This window comes from Echinops telfairi, unplaced genomic scaffold (assembly GCF_000313985.2).
Source record: "Echinops telfairi isolate 266 unplaced genomic scaffold, ASM31398v2 ScPeMD7_7457;HRSCAF=8495, whole genome shotgun sequence".
In the NCBI taxonomy this organism is placed as follows: domain Eukaryota; kingdom Metazoa; phylum Chordata; class Mammalia; order Afrosoricida; family Tenrecidae; genus Echinops; species Echinops telfairi.
The window spans coordinates 19,358,486-19,375,716 of record NW_022111357.1 but is presented as its reverse complement, the minus strand read 5'-3'; the positions used below and the strand labels follow the sequence as shown (position 1 = coordinate 19,375,716).

Genomic DNA, 17,231 nt, shown 5'->3' with positions numbered 1-17,231 from the left:
CGCATAAGGATTCTGGGAACTTCCTGTTCAAGCCATACAAGGAGTCTCCCCCTCTGCTTCACCTTCCTGTTGAGATGCCACACTCAGAAGCTGGGAGAGCCACATGGAGACCCGCACCAGTGTTGAGACGTCTCCACTGCCACTGGATCTACAAGACTCTTCACCCACCGGCCTGTGATCTTCCTGCATTCGGCATCATTGCATGTGCTGTGTGGGTCTGAAGAGGAATTTGTGGACTAGTATCAGACATAGGGGCTAATATCAGATTTATGGACTTGATCTGGACTGGGCTGGGCTGTTTCTCAATATGCAATTGCTCTTTGATGTAAATCTCACTCTTACACACGTATGCTTTGTCTCTGGATTTGTTTCTCAAGTCAACTCTGCCAACACGGGAGGAAGGCTCATTAACAAGCTGCATTAGACCGATGGCACAGTTGTGCTGATTGAAAGTGAGCTGGAGGCACTTGCTGATGAAGATCAAGGCTTGCAGCCTTCAGTCTGGATGACATCGCAGTGTGAAGGAAACCAAAATCCTCACAACTGGACTGATAGTCAACATCATAATAAACAGAAAGATTGAAGTCGTGAAGGATTTCGTTTTGGATCCAACAGTTGCTCAAGGAAGCAGCAGCTGAGAGTCCATGATGCACGGCATCGGCTAAGTTGACTGCAGGAGACACGTTAGAGTTGAAGAGCAGGGCATCGGCTAAGTTGACTGCAGTAGACTTAAGTTGACTGCAGTAGACTCGTTAGAGTTGAAGAGCAGGGCATTGGCTAAGTTGACTGCAGTAGACTTAAGTTGACTGCAGTAGACTTAAGTTGACTGCAGGAGACACGTTAGAGTTGAAGAGCAGGGCATCGGCTAAGTTGACTGCAGTAAACTTAAGTTGACTGCAGGAGACACGTTAGAGTTGAAGAGCAGGGCATCGGCTAAGTTGACTGCAGTAGACTTAAGTTGACTGCAGTAGACGCGTTAGAGTTGAAGAGCAGGCGACTAGAGGACGGAGATGTGCACCTGACCCAAGCCAGGGCCTGTGCTTGTGACAATTGGACCTGGAACAAAGGAGACGGAAGTAGAAGTGCTGCCGTTGAGTTACAGTGCTGGCAAGGAACCCTGAAAGAACTAGGGACTGCCCAAAGAACAAACAAATCTTTCTTGGAAGAAGTGCAGTCAGAATGCTCTTTAGAGGCAAGGTTGGCAAGGCTTGATCACTTATACTTTGGACCTGTTGCCAGGAGAGACCAGTCTCTGAAAGGGCCATTCTGCTTGATGAAGTACAGGGACACGAAGAGGAAGGCGCTCAACAAGATGGATCGACACAGCGGCTGCAACGGTGGGCTCACACGGAAGAACAGCGGTGAGGACGGCGCTGGGCCGGCAGCGTTTGGTTCTGTTGTGCCCAGGGCCGCAGAACCGGACCTGACTCAGTGGCAGCTCACACGACCCAAAGACACTCAGCCCTAACACATTGTGGACGGCACCGTGCTCATGCGAACCTGTTCCTAGACCAAGAGGCAGTTACGTGACCTGAACGAGGGCGCGCTGCGTGATTTGCAGTCGGGAAGCTGTGTGTCAGTCGTGTTCCTTCACCGCACTTACTCAGTGCAAAGCTGGACTTCTGCATGGAGAAGAACGTGGGATCAGGCTTGGACAAAAACCCACTTAAAACCTTCACCGTGCAGGTGACACCCCCCCACCCCGTTTGCTGGAAGTGAGGAGGACTTGGCACACTTGCTGATGACAATCAATGACTGCAACCGCAGCATACTAAAGCAAGAACCCTCACAGCTGGGCCAAACGGTCACGGCACGGCACACACAGACACTACCGAGGTGGCTAAGGGCTTTGTTTTACTTGGGTCCCCTGGAAGCCGTGCTCAAAAAAATAAAATGACGTATTTCACTGGGCAGATCTGTTGCCCAAGCCCTCTCTAAAGCGTCACCGAGCAAATCCATCACTGTGAGGCCCGAGGCGCGCCTGGCCCTTGAAAGCCATGGTCTTTTCAAGAGCGCGTGTGCGCGTGAACGCGGGACGGTAGGGAAGACTAGAAGTCCTGCCAAGGTGGGCAGACTGTGAGCTGGACCACGGGCTGCCAGAAGAGCAGTCCAATCTGTGTCGGGAGAAGTACCGCCAGACTGCCGCTTTGAAGCTAGGATGGCGAGCCGTCATCGCACATTCTCCTGACATCGCACCAGAAAGAAACCGTCCCTGGGGAGGACATCATCCTGGGTAAAGTGGAAGATTACCCAAAACACAGGAAGGCCCTCAATGAGATGCTGTGACACTGTGGCTACGGCCACGGCCCGGAGATGGCAGGCTGGACTGTGTGTCGTGCTCCAACAGCAGCCCAGAGCCCACCCAGCTAGAGGGTGACCAGAGAGCTGCCCGAGAGAACCAGGCCCACCCGAACTCCGAAAGCCACAGTGTGATGGTGGTGCAGTGGTTGGCAGTTTGTAAGCACCAGCTGCTCCAGGAGAGAGAGAAGGGCTTCTGCTCCCATGAAGGGTGACAGCCCAGGAACCCACAGGGGCAGTTCTGTCCTGCCCCATAGGGGCACGGTGAGTCAAAATCGACTTTGAGTTTGAATGTAAAATACCCTTGACCGCACCACCCCCTCTCGCCTCTGCGTTCCCTACACCGCTGCCTCAGTGTGTTTTAAACGATGGTCGGTCCGTGAGGAGGACTCAGAACGACTGTTTTGCAAGGCCACTCCGGTGTCGGCCCCCAGGCCACCCTCACGTCCCAGTATTGCCAAGACGCATGCCTCCCACCTGGGAGGTCACTGAGGGGCTTGGTTTCACTGTCTACAATCATAAGTAACGTTTGTGGTGGAAACAATACTGTTTCCATTATTAAAACAGCCCAGAAAATCAAATAAGCCCAAAGAAAAGGCAAGCGTGAGTATCCATGCATCATGTACAATTCTGTGGTGAAATGGAAATTCTGGTTCAGGCTCTCTGTGAGGTAGAAAGGCAACTTCTAGCAGGAAGTCAAACCAGACGGGTCAGTTCAAAGCCCTGGCTTGGCTGGGCAGACTTACCTCGCAGTACCCGGAAGAAAGACTTGGTGGCCTGCTTCCAGGAAGATCACAGCCCCGAATAACCCCCATGGAGCTCTCCTGCCCTGTGGCATGTGGGTGGCATGAGCCGGAACCAGCTTGGTAGTAATGGCATTGTTGGTTGGTTGGTTGAGCAATGCTAGAACACATAACCATGGAGGTAAATCTGATTAATTCCTGAGACTAAATTTCCAGGAGGGAAACTGCTGAACCAGAAGGCAGGCCCTTTTGAGCTCATGAGTTCCGGGTCAGATCCTTGCCAGGAGCCCAGAGGCCTCGGACTGCTCTGTGGTGCCCTTGGGCAGGTCTGGGTGGTGTGGAAGAAGCACTGTCCTGCTGTTCTTTCTCTCCCCATCTGTCCAGTGGAAACCAGGCAGGAACCCTGGAAACATCGGGCGCATCCCCTCGTTGTACATGCAGCGAAACTGGTGCCCAGAGGGAGGCGGTGGTCTGCTGAAAAGCTCACAGGCCCAACCTGGGGGACAAGGATTGGAGCCCAGGCCCCAGCACTCTCTGTGCTTGGCTCAGATGGGTCCGCTGCTTACCCTGGCATTCAGCCTAACACAGCCCCGTCTCAGTGGTCTGGGCAGGCGTTGACCTCGTGGCCAAGTCTGTATCTGGACTCAACGCTTCCCCGCTGCGCTGACTGCTTTTACTTCCCTCCTCCTCCATCGGCCTACGCACAGTCATTGCACCGAGTAGCATCGTAGTATCGCCTGGTGCCCATTTCTCCCAGCAGCCTCCGAGGAAGCGAAGGGCAGCCTCGTTTTATGGACAGCAAAGCAGCTGAGGGTCAGAGAGAAGTGACTCAGCCGAGGCCACCCAGACGGGAGTCCAGGGAGCTAGGCTCACATCCTGGCAGGAGGCTGCGTGGCAGCCTCCCCTGGTGGGTTCTGCCCACAGGAGCAACGTGAGTTCACAGCAGCCTTCCCTTACAGGTGTTCCGGACAAAGGCCATCCGGCTCGGAGAGAAACTCCTGCCCGCCTTCAACACCCCCACGGGAATCCCAAAGGGCATTGTGAACTTCAAAAGGTAGGGTGGTGTCTTGTTTCCCTCAGGGGGACTACTAGACCTAACTGCCAAACCACGGAGGCTCCTGGCTAAGCCAGGCTGACATCCCCCAGGATGCAGGGCCCTGCCTGGCTCTCCCTCAGAGCCTGCTGGCCCTGGCGCTGCAAGCAGCAAGCCCCACACCACTCGCACCCCGGCTCCTGGCTAAGCCAGGCTGACACCCCCCAGGATGCAGGGCCCTGCCTGGCTCTCCCTCAGAGCCTGCTGGCCCTGGCGCTGCAAGCAGCAAGCCCCACGCCACTCGCACCCCGGGAGCCCTCTGCCCTGGCCAGTCCCGAGGCTACAAGGCAGGCTGGGATGTCCCAACGCACTGGGCGGGCTGGTTCCCTGATCTCAGGACTTTAGCCAACAAGCCTTCCAAGCAGCCTCTCCCTCCATTCCTTGTCCACAAACGCCGATCCTGGGGAAACTGCCCAAGGGAGTTGAGAAACTGACATGTAATCCTCTGGTTCCTTGGCCCAGATCCACCTTCACGGGCCTCACCAAATGGGGCCTGATCAAGGTGTTCCCCCTCCTGAGCTATGGCTCTGCCTCTCCCCACACAAACCCCAGCTCGGCCAGACTTGCTGTCTGCCTCTCAGTGTACCGCAGCACATAGACCTGGCGCTTCTGATCCAGCGTGCGGGTGTATTTTTAGGCTCTGCATGCCACCAGGGTGGGTACATAAGGACATGCGTGTACATTTCCTGGCAACACCTCCCTTTTGTTGTCTGGGTGAGATGCTGTTGCTAAAAATGCCGTCCTGTTCCACCAGGAAAGCGTCAGGTGTGCATACAGCCGCCCTGCAGGCTCTGCCTACCATTGGGAGGGCGCTTGCTGGCGCCAGACACAGCCTACTGTCTCTGCTCTCTGGGAGGAAGGGCTAGAGCTCGGACCCCAGCAGGAGAAGCAGGTGACAGGCCTCCACCCCAGGGAGGGGAGTGGCCCTGGTGCTCTTGTATCAATCAGAGGAGGTCTGGGCCTGTGACCTGCCGGGACACTGAGCCCTCTGGGGGAGGGATGGTGGCCAGTGGAAGAATCTCACAGCTGAATCGATCTCTCTCGCTCCCACACAGTCACAAAAACATATGCATGAAACTCACCCGTGGCTGGTGGGAATGCAAAAATGGTACAGTTGCTATGGACAACCGGTTGGCAGTTCCTCAAAATGCTGAACATAGAATTACCCTATGACCCAGCAAGTCTACTCCTAGGTCTGTCTATACCCAAAGGAATGAGAGGCAGAAACACAGACCCTTGAGCACCCATGTTCTTGCAGTACAATTCACGGTAGCCAGGAGGTAGGAACACCCTAACGTCGTCCGTGGATCAATGGGCCGCACTGGGGAGGAGACACACAATGGAACATTACTCAGCCAGGAAGAGAAGTGAAGTCCGGACTCGCAACAACACGCACGGACCATGAAAACACGGTGTTGGGTGCCGTCCGTCAGACGCAAAAGGATGTCGCTGGTACAGAGGGTTTCCACAGGCGCGTGGCGTCAAGGATAATGGAGTTTTCCCGTGAACTCTCGGGAGCCCCTGGTAGGAGCCCAGCTGAGTGGAATAGACAAGCAGTGAAGGACCGTAGTTCATTAAAGGTTAGCAGGACTGGGGCGGCGGAGGGGGGCCATGGCTGAGAGGCACTGCGTGGCCGCTAATGAGGACGTGGCTGCACAGTATAATGACGTCGTAACCAGTGTCCCTGAATTGTCCCAGGAGCTACTGTTGAATTGACAGATGGTTTGTAATAGGTTTTTTTACCACCGAAAAACTGACGATAAAAAGAGATGTTTGGCCGTATACACTCTCCTGCCGTCCACACAAATCCTAAACCCTCAGATGCACACACTTGCCCCTGTCTCTCTCTCACTCATAGGCACGCGCGCGCACACACGCCTTCGCAAACAACACACACTCAATATGTCCACACATGCCTTTGCAAACAACATTCAATATGTCTTCTCACGCTTTCCTTTTTCAACCCACAACCACGAGGCCGTGCATGGGGGCGCTCTTTGACCAGGGAAGAGATGGAGGCTCAGAGAGGTGAGGCACCTTGCTCATGGTCACACAGCCGGCCAGTAAGTTAGAGTTGGGATCCAGGTCTGTGTGTCGGAGTTAACGATCATGCCATATACGTGAGCGGTCCCTGTGGCAGGCCCATGTGCGGGCTTCCAAGGAGCACGGAGTTGGAGGCCGAGGTAGACCCGCCCAGCGGGTCTATCAGGAGACTCCGCCTAGAGCAGCTGCACCTGGGGCAGGTGCCAGCAGGGCACCCTGGCAGACCCAAGGATTTGCCCTTGGATGTAGTGTGTGACCTTGGAATGGTGTCTCCCCCTCTCTGAGTCTGAGCAGCCTCGAGTATGGAGTAAAGATCTGAGTCTGGGTGCAGGGGTGAAATAGATGCCGAGCTGCCTGGCAGATAGCAAGAATGTAACAAGTGCAAGCAGTCATAAGCAACAACGTCACTGGAAACAAAAGCACACCCTTCCGGCTCCTGCGGGACAGAGCAGATCCGCTGCACACTGGCTTCCACGCAGACACATCTCTCCTGCAGAGCTGCTGGTGGGTTTCAACCACTGGCCTTTCCATTGGCAGGAGAGTGCTTTAGGCACTGCGCCACCCCACCCCCACTTTCCATGCTAGGAAGGACCGTAATTACCAGCCTGATTCATACCTTACACTAACACTAAGCAGTGTGAGCTCTGTCCTTCCACGGATGAGGAAACCGAGGTCGAGGAAGCCGATGGGCAGGCAGCACAGTGAGCTGCATGCTCTGCCCATTGGAAGATGCCTGCCAGGGAAGGGGTGGGAGGGAGAGAGGAAGGAGATGCCCGTGCGGGGGGCTGGGTTCCCCCAGGTGGGCAGGGAGCATCACTTATTCAGGAAACCCCCTGGTGCCTGGGCTCCCAGGAGATCCTCCGCTGGAAGGAGTGGTCTCGCAGGCCTGGGGGGGGAGGGACACAGAGGGAGCAGCGCCCCCTCCCTCTGGGCGCGTGTGGGATATGTGCGTGAGGGAACCGCTATGGCCTCCAGGGGCCTGACCCTGCTGGCACCTCCTGCCAGGTCAGTGACCTTGAAGGGCTCCAGTCTTTCCCTGGAGCTCAGGTTCCCCGATGCTTCCCTAAGAATGCGCAGGCGGCCTTGTTGAAGGGTGGATTCTGACTCGGTGCCTGTGGGGTAGAGATGCATGTTCTCAGCAGGGGCTGGAAGCCCAAACAGAGAGCGAGGGGTGGGCTGTGCTGTGGTGGGGGCAGCTTTGGGCCCCTCTGCTCTGCTGTGAGCGCATGTCCGGGGAGGACTCACACCGTCTATGCCTCGCTTGCATCTGTGAAAGGGGCAGGCGTAAACGGAAGAGGGTGCTGCCCTCTGGAGCCAGGCTGCAGGGCAGTAGTGTTGGCACCAGCGGCTGGAACCGCAGGTGTCATGGGAAGAATCTGTTAGCCGTGAGGTCACCTCTGCTCCGAAGGCCCTGCTTCCCTCGAAGCTCCCCAGTCACAGCAGCCCTGCTGGCCATTGAATCCAAGCCCCGTTCATCGTGACCCTGGAGGACAGGTTAAAACTTCCCCTGTGGCCTCCTGAGACTGTAGCTCTTCTTGAGAGGAGAGCCCCTCCTCCTCCTCCATGTGGTTAGGAGACAGCACGTTACCACGACCCCAGGGCCCCGGCTGTGGGGAGAGGCCGAGGACCCACCAGGTGCTCCTGCCTTTTGACCTGTGCCCCACCCACCCACCCGCATCTTGGACCCAGCCACAGCCCGGCTGACATCCACATGCAGAGCCCTCTCTGCCAGAGCCCATCTGAAGGGTGTCTTGTGAGACTTCCGTGGTTCCTGACATTATTAGTGCCACTTGTAAACCAGGTCACGTGTTGCCCGTTCTTGGGTGGGAAGGCAGCTCTGCCCCCACCCTCCTTGCAGCCCCAGGCTGTAGAGACAAAGCCGACTGCATGTCAGGCCGGCCTGTGGGAACCGCCCTTCAGCAGGCCACTGCAGCCCACAGCCCACAGTCCCTCATCAGGGACTGTCGCTCCCCCTGGGGCCCAGAACAGGCGCTCCCTGTCCCAGGCAGGTTATTCTGAGCAGAGGTGGGAGCCAGGCCAGCGGTGACAGCGGCTTCTGTCTTTTCAGCGGCTCTAATGGCAGCTGGGGTTGGGCCACGGCGGGGAGTAGCAGCGTCCTGGCGGAGTTTGGATCCCTGCACCTGGAGTTCCTACACCTCACGGAGCTCTCTGGCAACCAGGTCTTCGCTGAAAAGGCAAGTCTCGCTATGGCTCCCTGGGACGAGCCCGAGTCCCTGCTGCTGCCGTGAAGCAGCATTTGGGGAGCTCTGGAGGCCCAGATGCCAGGCAGCAGGGAGGTGGGCACGGGTAATCTGGAGTCTGCTGAGGGCCAGGAAGGGACTTAGCTCTGTGGGGAGAAGCTCGGCGGCGGCAGCCACACACGCGTGAAATGGAGGGGAGTGGAGCCTGCAGGCACCGCTCACGTTGGCCAGCGTCAGCCACCCCCGCGATGCCAAGAGCCCCCTTCCCAGGGCTTCTCACGTGCTGCCGCTCAGGCTGCAGGCTGGCAGGGAGACACCGGCCCTGGAGGGAGGCACAGACTCCTCCTCCAGGCAGAGGTGGGGCTGCCTCGAGCCCTGTTGTCTGATGCCACACATCAGGTGAGAGGTGGGGCCAGGCCACCATCTCATCCTGGCATCCACCTGGCGGTGCCCCTCTGTAACCACTCCAGTGGCTGCCAGTATCCAAACCCAAACCAAACTCACGACCTTCGAGTCGATTCAGCGATTCTTAGCGACCCTGTAGGATAGGGTAGACCTGCCCCTGCGGGTTTCTGAGGCTAATTCTTTAAGGGAGTGGAAAGCTTCATCTTTCTCCCTCTGGCAGCTGGTGGTTTCGAACGGCTGACCTTGTCATTTGCAGCCCAGCATGTAACCAGCGCACCACTAGCGCTCACCACAAACGCTCAGCTGGTGCACCTGTGAGAAAGCAGCTCCCTGGGCCCCGGAGTCCCCAACTCGAACACATCCACATACTTCTCGACTCCAGATGGGAGGCTGCTGGGCTCCCAGGTGGGGATCCCCCCAAGTTTTCATCCCAGATCACTCCCTCTGCCACTGGGCTAACACCCACCCCAGTCCTTCAGACTTGTAAGACTTTCCTTCAGAACCCTGCCTCTTCTATTCAGGGCTTCCTGCCTGGCGGGGAGCCCCCACTGTGAAAGCTCCTGGGTCCATGTAACTGTGTCCCAGTGGGTCCTATTTTCTGATCCCTTTCCCCACTTCCAAGCCCCGCCCTTCCCTGCCCCAGCCTCCCCACTCTTCAGCCCCTCTGAGACCATCCTGACCAGCTGAGAGTGGAGGGAGACGAGGAACTCCTTCTAGTCCCCAGCTAGTCTGGAAACAACAGCTACCAGTCCCTGTACATCTATTGTGTGCTGGGAGACTTGTCAGACTCGCTGCCACGGACTGCATTCCCACACAGAGCCGCCATACACCACACACCATAGGGTGTACGAGGCTGTGCATCGTTATAGGCTCAGGCCGCCTCATTTTCCTTCCGAGGAGCAGCTGGTGGGTTTAAACCACCAAGCTTGCACGCCTCACCCACAGCACCCCCAGGGCTCCTGAAACTCTTCAGTGTTCCCAACCACCCTATGAGGTGGCCTTCCTATACCCCCACTTTACAGAGGAGCAAACGCACGTGCATGGAAGTTACATACAGTAACTGGCCGCAGGTTGTCCAGCTGTGAAGGCGTGCTGGTTCTGAAGCCCTGCTTTGCAGACCAAATTAAGTGCAGCAGGCCCCAGCTTGCCACCAAAGGGCTTCTCCGTCCCCTGTCTGCCCCTCTCGCTCGCTCTCCATTCCAGTCTCTGGTTGTTTGCATGCCCCAGTCACGCTTCCCACCGAGGCGATTATTGGCAGTCAACAAATTGGCCCCAATTCTAGACGCCCTCGCACCCTCCGGGGGGAGCTCATTCAGCCTGCTTCACTGCTCACCGCCAGGACACTCGAGAATAACTCAGGTACAAGCATCTTCCTGTCCCCATAATGGACTCCTTTAGCATAAGTAGATAGGGGATCTGCTGCAGCCACGCCAAGCGCAGGCCCCTGGAAAGAAAGGCTAACAGCTAAACGGCTGCTCCCCCACCCCCCACCCCCGCCCCTTGGCCTGCGGGTGAATCTGTAAGCATGGTATATGCCGGCCGGGGCTCTCTCCCAGGTGGACTCTGTTCAGAGGAGTTCATGTACCACCCCAGAGCGGGGACCTGCAGGTAAAGCCAGTGGGATGTGCGGGTCCCCTCTTTGCACGCCCCCCAAATTACAAAGCTGGCCTCTCCCTGTTCTGACCGGGCATCCTCAGGCTGCATGTTCTGTGTGGTCACTGACCTGATCCATGTTGGTCCCGGGCAGAGGCAGGTGGTCGTTGGGGCCACACAGCCCTGACTCGCAGCCTCTTTGTAATTCAAGTTTCTCACCTGATGTGTGAGCGCCTTGAGGGCTATAATGAGGGTGGAGAATGATGGGCTTGAAGGGGCTGCTCCAAGGGACCATGTGACCATCGTTGACACCAGTTCATGCCCTCGTGGTCATTGTCATCAGTATTATGAGGAGCCTGGGTGCCTGTTGAGGCATGAGGGTGTCGGGACCCCCAGGCCTTTCCTTCGAACAGTTCCCCGGTCAGATAAAATGGCATGTGACTAGGAGAAATGGCCTGGCAGTCTGCTCCCTTCAAGACCTTCATCTGAGACACTGGATGGGGCTGTCTTACTCTGTCCTACAGGGCCCCTCTGGGCTGTCATCCACTGGGGCACTGTAACAGCGGGCCAGAGGAAGGGGCTGGTGTTTCCCCACATGGGGCCTATAACAAAGGCAGTTTTACCTTTACACTCAAAGGAGCCAGAATCACATATGTACACCCACCCACACACACTAAACCACCCCTCCCCTAAAATTATTGACAGTGAGAAGGGTTGAGGTGAGGGCAGGTGGTGGGCCTGGAGGCAGTAATTGGTGGGGCTAGAGGGTCCCGCTCAGCACAGTCCGTGGGGAGCTGCGGGTCAGGCTTCACCATCCCCAGGCACGGGCAGCCGCCGTTCCTGCTGGCTGTCCTCGGTGGCCGGGAGACTCGTCAGTGAGGGTGTGCCTGTGTCCCTTTCTCGGCAGGTCCGGAACATCCGCAAAGTCCTCAGGAAGATCGACAAGCCCTTCGGCCTCTACCCCAACTTCCTCAGCCCAGTCAGCGGGACCTGGGTGCAGCGTGAGTATGGGCCGGCTGGGCCCACCATGCCCCCGCCCCCTGCCGGTGGGGTACACACACGCGCGCGCGCGCACACACACACACACACACACCATCGGGGGCGTTTGGGTGGCTGTGGTCACTTCCTGTTGTGATTGCTGTGATGCCCAGTGCACCCCTCACACTGGCCGCTTCCAGCCCCAGGTCAGTGCTGCAGCCTGCAGCCCCCCTGGTCCCCTGAAGCCGCCTTGGTCTCCTGAGCCCCTGGGAAGACTGCAGAATAGAGCTGTCAAGGCCAAAGCTGGCTCCCAGAAAGGCCGTGTACACCGTCTCCCAGCCCTTTGAACTGACCGCACCCCAATTTCCAAATTTAATTTTTTTAAAACAAGTTTTGTTTCATTTTGTTAGCGGGCTTAACTGTCAGCAGTGTAAAATTCAACAATTCACTCCTAGTCTCTGACACCGAAAAATGAGGCTTTCTACCCTGTAAAAATTGTGTGCAGTCTTGGAACAGTTCTCCTGTGTCCGGCAGGGTCGCTGTGGAGCCAGACTGGGCTGGATGGCAGTGAGTTGGGTTTTGGGTGGGTGGGGTGGTTCTTAAGTATCTTAAACTAGAAGGAGGGACTCGCATGGGGCGGCCCCCGCAAGGCCAGGTTGGCAGTTGAAACCCACTGGCCGCTCTGTGAGAAAAGATGCTCCTGTAAAGATGAAGTCCCAGAAACCCTGTGCTGGGTCCCAGCCAGGTAGAACACTCAGCTGCTGACAGCAAGGTGGGTGAGGAAGCCTGCCCAGAGCACCCGGGAAGAAAGGCCTGACCGGCTCCTTTGGGAAAGCCAGCCTTGGCAGACCGTGTGGAGCACAGTTCTGCTCGGACAGCATGCAGTCACCGTGCGCGTGGATGGGCTCTGTGTGGCTGCTGCTGCGCAGAGAGACCGTGTGAACAACAGTATGACACTCAACCTGGTCCTGACCTGGGTAGACCACCCTCGAGCTGGGTGCTGTGCTTTGGCACAGTGCTGCAGCCACTGTGCCAGTCTAGCTCGTTAGAGGCCTTGCTCTTTCACCCTGACCCCCACTTTACCAAGCAGGATGGCCGTCGCCAGTGATGAGTCCCTCCTGACGGGCCCGCCGAAGCTTCACAAGCCTTGCTTCTAAAAAGCATTCTGGCTGTACTTCTCCCAAGACACAATTCGAGCAGTCTGTGGTATTGTCCAGGGGATGTGCCAACGCCCTAGTTCAAAGGCACCGATCCTCCCTCGGGCTTCCGTTCTCCACTGTCCAGTTTTCCCACGCATGGGAGGCAATGCCGCGGTGGATTTCCCGACTGCTCCTCCACCACCACGGGCGTTGATTGTCGACCCAGGAAATGAAACCCCTGACAACGTCGGTCTTCCCGACATTCATCGCGCTTCGCACGGATCTGGCAGTGAGGGCTTTTGTTCTCTCTGTGCAGCCACGCGTCCACCTTGAGCCTGTATCTCCATCAGCAAGTGCTTCCAGTCCTCTTGCTCTGCAGCAGCAAGCAGTTGTGTCGGCTGCTTACCTCTGGCTAGCGAGGGTTCCAGCGGGCCCACACCAGTCTTCTTCTCGCCGTCCCGCTTCTCGGGTCGTTGGCTCAGCGTCCAGATTGAACACGTCTGCAGCACACCTGTGCTCTCCGGGCCTGTGGGCAGGCCCCACATGGGCACAATGAAGTTTAGTCGAGGGTCCCGCTTTGTTTTTTTCTGCAGGGTGATTCATGATCCGTGATGAGTCGCACAGTCGAATGCCTTTGCATAATCAACTCAACACGGGTGAAGATCTTTTTGGGATTCTCTCCTCCCAGCCAAGCCTCTCTAACATCAGCAGTGACATCCTCGTTCTGAAACCTCTTCTGAATCTGACGTTCGGGTTCTTGCAGTTCCCGGTTGACGTCCTGCTACAACCACTTGTTAGCTCTTTTCACTGTCCGTGTACTTGCAGGTGACAGGAACCCCCATCTGCAGAGCCCACTCTGACTCCCGGCCACCCTACGGGACACAACACAACTGCCCCCTCAGGGTTTCCAAGGCTGTAATCTTTGACAGAAACAAGTTGCCTCATCCTTCACTCACAGAGCGGCTGGTGGGGTAGATCCAGCAACCTTGTAGTTGGCAGCTAAGCACTTAACCACTGTGCTATCAGGGTCCCTGCATGTGGCATTAGTGATGTATCCGTTGCCCCTGGTGTCATAAACTAGAAGTCCCTGGATGGTGCAAATAGTTAATGCACTCAGCCGCTAACAGAAAGTCTGGCGGTTCAAATCTCCCTGGCAGTTCACTTCAGACTAAATTAGCCCTTACCAACCCCACACGGTCCTGCGCCCATGAATCTGAACTAAACCGACTGGTCACTGACGTTCATCACAAACAAACCTACCGAGAGTCAGCCCCAGGTTTCCTGTGGTTCTCAAGCAGCTGGCGCCCACTCTTTCTTAAAGCACCTTCACAGGCTCCAGCCCCACCCACTGAAGGGGTGGGGGCATTGGAGGGTCTCCCAGCTTCCTGGGATTGGCACCCCTGCTGAGAAGCCTGGCTTCAGGAGAAATGGTAGCAGCTGCAGCCTCCCTGCCTGGACAAAGCCCTCATCACATGGTCAGTGGGAATTGGTGATGGTCGATTGCATGGGCCCTGCCTCTGGAGACCTCCCAGAACCTCCTTCAGGTCCCCACCACCTTCACTACCTCAGCGCCCCCTCCCTTCAAGGAACAAAACACAACACCCTCTCCTTTTCCCCTCCACAGTCCCAGCTGTGGCGGAAACAAGGGCTGGGGCAAGACAGACAGGAGTCCAGGAGAATTCCCTTTATGTCTGGGAGCTTGGTCTTCTCGATGGCAACGTGGGATTAACAGTAGTGACATTTCACAGCTTGAGAGGCCTCCCTGCCTCGGTGGCAATGGCTGTAGGCTGAGCTGAGGTCCAGGGGCAGTCCTAGCCCACAGGGCCTGGGAACAAGGCTGCTCTGTTGGGCCCCAGCCATCCCTGCAAGAGCTGGCTGAGGGCCTCCTGACCCGGAGTGCTTACCACGGTGGCTTTGCCGCATCTGGTCCACAGCAGATGGCGCGTGGCCCTGAGAGGGTCCTTGGTGCGTGAGGCCCCAGGGCGGGGGCAGTTCTCCGGCAGAGGTCAGAGAGGCCCCTGCTGTTCCTGATGGCTTTCATTTGTCTGTGCATCCATGCAGTCACCAGCGGGCTCCGAGCACTGGAGCAGCAAGACACCTGCAGAGCTGGGGGACCAGCCTGGGCTGGGAGCTGACCGCCTGCATCCGAATCCCTGGGGTTGTGACCGAAGTCCAGACCACACCGTAGACCCACTGAATCAGAATTTGGAACTGGGTGGGGGAGTGGGGGGGGTGGGGTGGGCGCGGGGAGCAGGCGGTGGTGTCTGCATTCTTAGCGAACTCTTCTCGTGATGCTGACACCCCTGCTGAGAATCAAGGACCGGGGGCCACCTCGGCCTCCATCAGGGCTGCCAGCTGCTCCTCTTTGGGACTAAGCCCGTTGTCCCTCTCGAACACTTGCTCCCCCCGCAGGGGAATCAGGAGGACCCAGGACCGTTGGGGCCGCACCTGGCTGTTGTCACTGGCCGTGCAGATAAGCCCGCCTCCTCAGCGCTGGCAAGCAAGCTGGCATCACATGTCCGCGTGAAAGTGTGTGCAGCTCGAAGTTCACACAATGTCCCGTAATACTCGGCTCTTTGTGCCCAGAACCACCCTGCAAGGTGGGGAGATAGAAACTGACCCATGGTCATTGGCCCAAAGTGACCCTGAAAGTAAGGGATGGAACCAGGTCACAGTTCTGGGTCAGCAGTGTCAACCGGCCACCCCTCCACTATATCTAACAGCACTGGCATGGAGCTCAGCTTGTACAAAGCCACTAGAGGCCTTGCTTCTGCCCCCAAGCTTCTGTGATCGTGTGGCTGGGGAGCCAGAGTGCCTGCTGTGTGACAGGACGGTGGTTTCTGTTGTTGTGAGGTGCCGTCGAGTCAGGTCCAGCCCAGAGCGTCCTTACGCACAGCAGAAGGAAACACTGCCTGCGTGGTCCTGGCCACCCTCACAACGGTTCCTGTGCTCAGCCCATTGCTCCAGCCGCGGTGCCAATCCATCTCCTCACTTTCCCTGCCCCTCTGATTTACCAAGCATGATGTCCTTCTCCAGGAACTGGCCTCTTGACAATGTGCCCCATGTATGTAAGAGGACAGTACTGACTGCTTCATACGTGGACGTGCGTTACGTGAGGTTTTCTAATCCTCACTGCTGGTGGCTGCCGTGTACAGCATCTTAGAAACACAGAGGTTAGGAGCCTCAGTCAAGGTTACACAGCTGGACAGAGGTATTGGGATTTAAACCTGGGTGTGCTGGCTGAAATCCCTGGGTGGTGCAAATGGTTACAAGCTGGACTGCTAACTGAAAGTTTGGTGGTTCGAGTCCACTCCAAAGTATCTAGGAAGAAAGCGCTGGCTAACCACTCCAAAAAAAATCAGCCACTGAACCCTACAGAGTCTTCTCTGACACACGGGGTCCTCACAAGCCAGTGTCCACCCATCAGTACCTGGTGTCCTGGTCCTTGCTCAGAAGCTCAAGCTCTGGGCCATGCAGTGCCCACCCTGCCGGGAAACCGCAGCTCGGCCAGATGGAGAGCCCAGGACCCACTGAGAGCCTCTGAGCAGCGGGGTGGGGTCCAAAGGCAGGTGGGTGTAGAGACATGGAGATCAGTCCTTCCTGTTCGGAGGCAGAGCCCTAGAGAAGGAAACTGGCACCCTTGGGATGTACATATGCACCCTCTGGCAGTCCGCCCACCGGCTAAGGGCAGACAGTGCATGAAGGGCAGCCATGCCCACTCCCAAGAGTGGACAGTGGAGTGGGCTTCCCGCCCGGGTGACACCTTTGATCAGCCCCTGCTCTGCTGTGTACCCAGCCTGCAGTAAGTACCTGTGAAGGTCATTAATTTAATCAATGTGCTAGAGTCAGGCTGTCATCCAGGTTCAGGCCACTCATAAACATCCCGAGACTCAGTTTCCCCATCTGGAAAATGGGAATGATGCCCTTCGTCCCATAGCCCCAAGTGGCAGAGAGGCCCTGAGCCATAGGAGGTGTGGCCCAGAGGTCAGACCAGAGGGGGAAACCCTCCAGAACATTCTTGACCACTTCACTGTGTCTCTGAAAAAGGAGCTCTGGGGGCAGGCACTTCAAGAAGAGGGCCGTGTGGTCTGTGGGACAACTGACCATGTGAACGATGGCCACAAACATCTTCAGAGATGGCCTGGCTGTCCCAGTGGGGACCGAGCCCTCGCCCCACGCTATGAGCACAGGAGCAGGCCTGGAGGGTAGTGGTCAGCAGGGAGATCGGGCGGATAGCAGGGTGCCTTCCCAACCTCAGGTATCTGTCCTCTGGCAGCCCAGGAAATACGACCCAGACATTTCCCCCCAGGGCTGACCTCATTCCCAAGTGGCCTCTGCAAAATCACTTACAGAAGTGCAAAGTGTCTTTTCACCAAAGCACAGGGCCAGATCCAGAGGTGCGGGTGCAAGGCGAAGGTTTGAATTACAGTTCAATAACCGGCCCCGCTTTAATTGCAGTGCCTGACCGGGTAGCGAGAGAAACTGCTCTGCTGGTCGTAGCTGCTCAAGTACAATGCAGCAAACCCCAGAAAAAGCGAAGGGGTGTGTGGCTTGCCAGCCTAAACAGTTACTGGGCAAATTACAGGGCAGCCCCCCCTGGGGGGAAGCGCCTCCCTTTCAGGCTGTGCCAGAGATGCAAGTCTGGGCAATGTCGGTCACAGGAAAATTGTCTCGGATCAATAAACTATGACCCCTCGGTTTACTATGGAGCCAGAGGGGAGGCAATAAGCCCCTGCTC

At 57.0% G+C, this 17,231-nt stretch overlaps 1 protein-coding gene across 1 annotated transcript in view; it reads left to right on the top strand.

Annotated features, from left to right (window-relative positions):
* The window catches only part of MAN1C1 (mannosidase alpha class 1C member 1), a 159,724-nt gene that overhangs the window by 129,691 nt on the left and 12,802 nt on the right, over positions 1-17,231 (top strand). Inside the window, exons 5-7 of the mRNA XM_045298931.1 lie at positions 4,001-4,095; positions 8,246-8,372; positions 11,284-11,377. Of these exons, the coding sequence (XP_045154866.1) occupies positions 4,001-4,095; positions 8,246-8,372; positions 11,284-11,377 (316 nt within the window). The remainder of the gene's footprint in view (positions 1-4,000; positions 4,096-8,245; positions 8,373-11,283; positions 11,378-17,231) is intronic.